General features: G+C 50.6%; 1 protein-coding gene across 1 annotated transcript; it reads right to left on the bottom strand.

Moving 5' to 3' along the window:
- Nucleotides 1–6: 6 nt before the first annotated feature.
- Nucleotides 7–1,215, bottom strand: LOC112969860 (toll-like receptor 1; the record flags this gene model as incomplete). Its single annotated transcript, XM_026073596.1, has 1 exon — nt 7–1,215. A coding segment is annotated over one exon (1,209 nt), but the record flags the coding sequence as incomplete, so codon positions are not given.
- Between the last annotated feature and the right edge of the window lie 5 nt (nt 1,216–1,220).

Genomic DNA, 1,220 nt, shown 5'->3' with positions numbered 1-1,220 from the left:
CATTGGTAGGTTAATGCTAATAGTCGCCCTCAAGTTAGCCCAGAAAAGGGCACGCTTGCTTCTCTCCTTCGGCCACTCCAGGTACGTTCTCTTGGCCATGAGAACCTTCAGCTTGTGATACCTAGCAGGAATGACATATGGAGGGATCGGCTCCAGTAAAATGAGGATTAAGCTATTGGAGCTCTCACTAAATAACTTGTGATGGGCAAAGTACAGCTCATAGTGACACCATTCGCTCTGCACAAAGTTGGGAGACAGCACAAAGATCGACTTGTAGCTCTTCTCTATGCAGTTAATGATATTCTCCACAATGCTTTTGCCTGGGACGAAGTTCCTCTCATGCTGGCACAGCTGCACACAGCCCTCCCCCTTCTCCAAGTTTGGGATCAGCTCATTCTTCACCCACAAAGAATCACGTTCRCTGTATGAAATGAAAGCGTGAAACTGCAGAATGTTTTCCTGCTCTCTGGGGTAGCTGTGCCAAGCCCTCCGCTTCGTCTGCGTCCACTGCCATATCATCCGCACATACCACAATGCATCAAAGTAGATGCACAGAAAGGCCACGACAGCCACCAGCACCAGCGTCAGGAGCAGAGCTGTCACAAGCAAGAGGGTGGTGTTGCAAGACAGTTCACTCAAGTGAAAGTCCTTCAGCTGGGTTCCTCGCAAGTCTTCCGGGTACTGGCACATGTAGGCCTCCGGCCAGCCTGACAGCTCCCGCCTAGACTGCTTCTCCAGGCGGATGAAGGCTCGCAGTTCACAGGAGCACTTGAACGGATTGCGCCCTGCTCGTAGCTCCACCACCCTTTGACAGCTCTGGAAGAAGTCAGCAGATGGYGTGAGGATTGAATTCATCTCCATGTTCAGGGCTGCCAGAGCAGGAAAGACACTGCATCCGGGCAGGTCAGTTAGCCGGTTCAAAGCAAGATTCAGCTCTCTCAAGGACTTCAGCTCAGCAATCCCCTTGGGGACGCTTGCAATCTGGTTGTTTTGTAGATCAAGGATTTTGATATTGACTGGCAAGCACTCAAACACAGACTCCGTCAACTGGTTGTAGGACAAGTTCAGCTTTGCCAGTGAGTCGGCCCATTGGCAGCGCTTCTCAGCCCCATCGTGATGCAGCAAGTTGCTGCTCATGTCCAAATATTTCAGTGATTTCATACTGCTGGTCATGAAGCTCACCTTGGAAAGGCTCTCAAATTTATTCCTCTGCAAGATAA

Source organism: Apteryx rowi, unplaced genomic scaffold, assembly GCF_003343035.1.
Source record: "Apteryx rowi isolate R43461 unplaced genomic scaffold, aptRow1 scaffold_3705, whole genome shotgun sequence".
NCBI classification, from domain to species: Eukaryota; Metazoa; Chordata; class Aves; order Apterygiformes; family Apterygidae; genus Apteryx; species Apteryx rowi.
The sequence above is the reverse complement of the archived record's forward strand: the minus strand, read 5'-3'. Positions and strand labels throughout refer to the sequence as shown.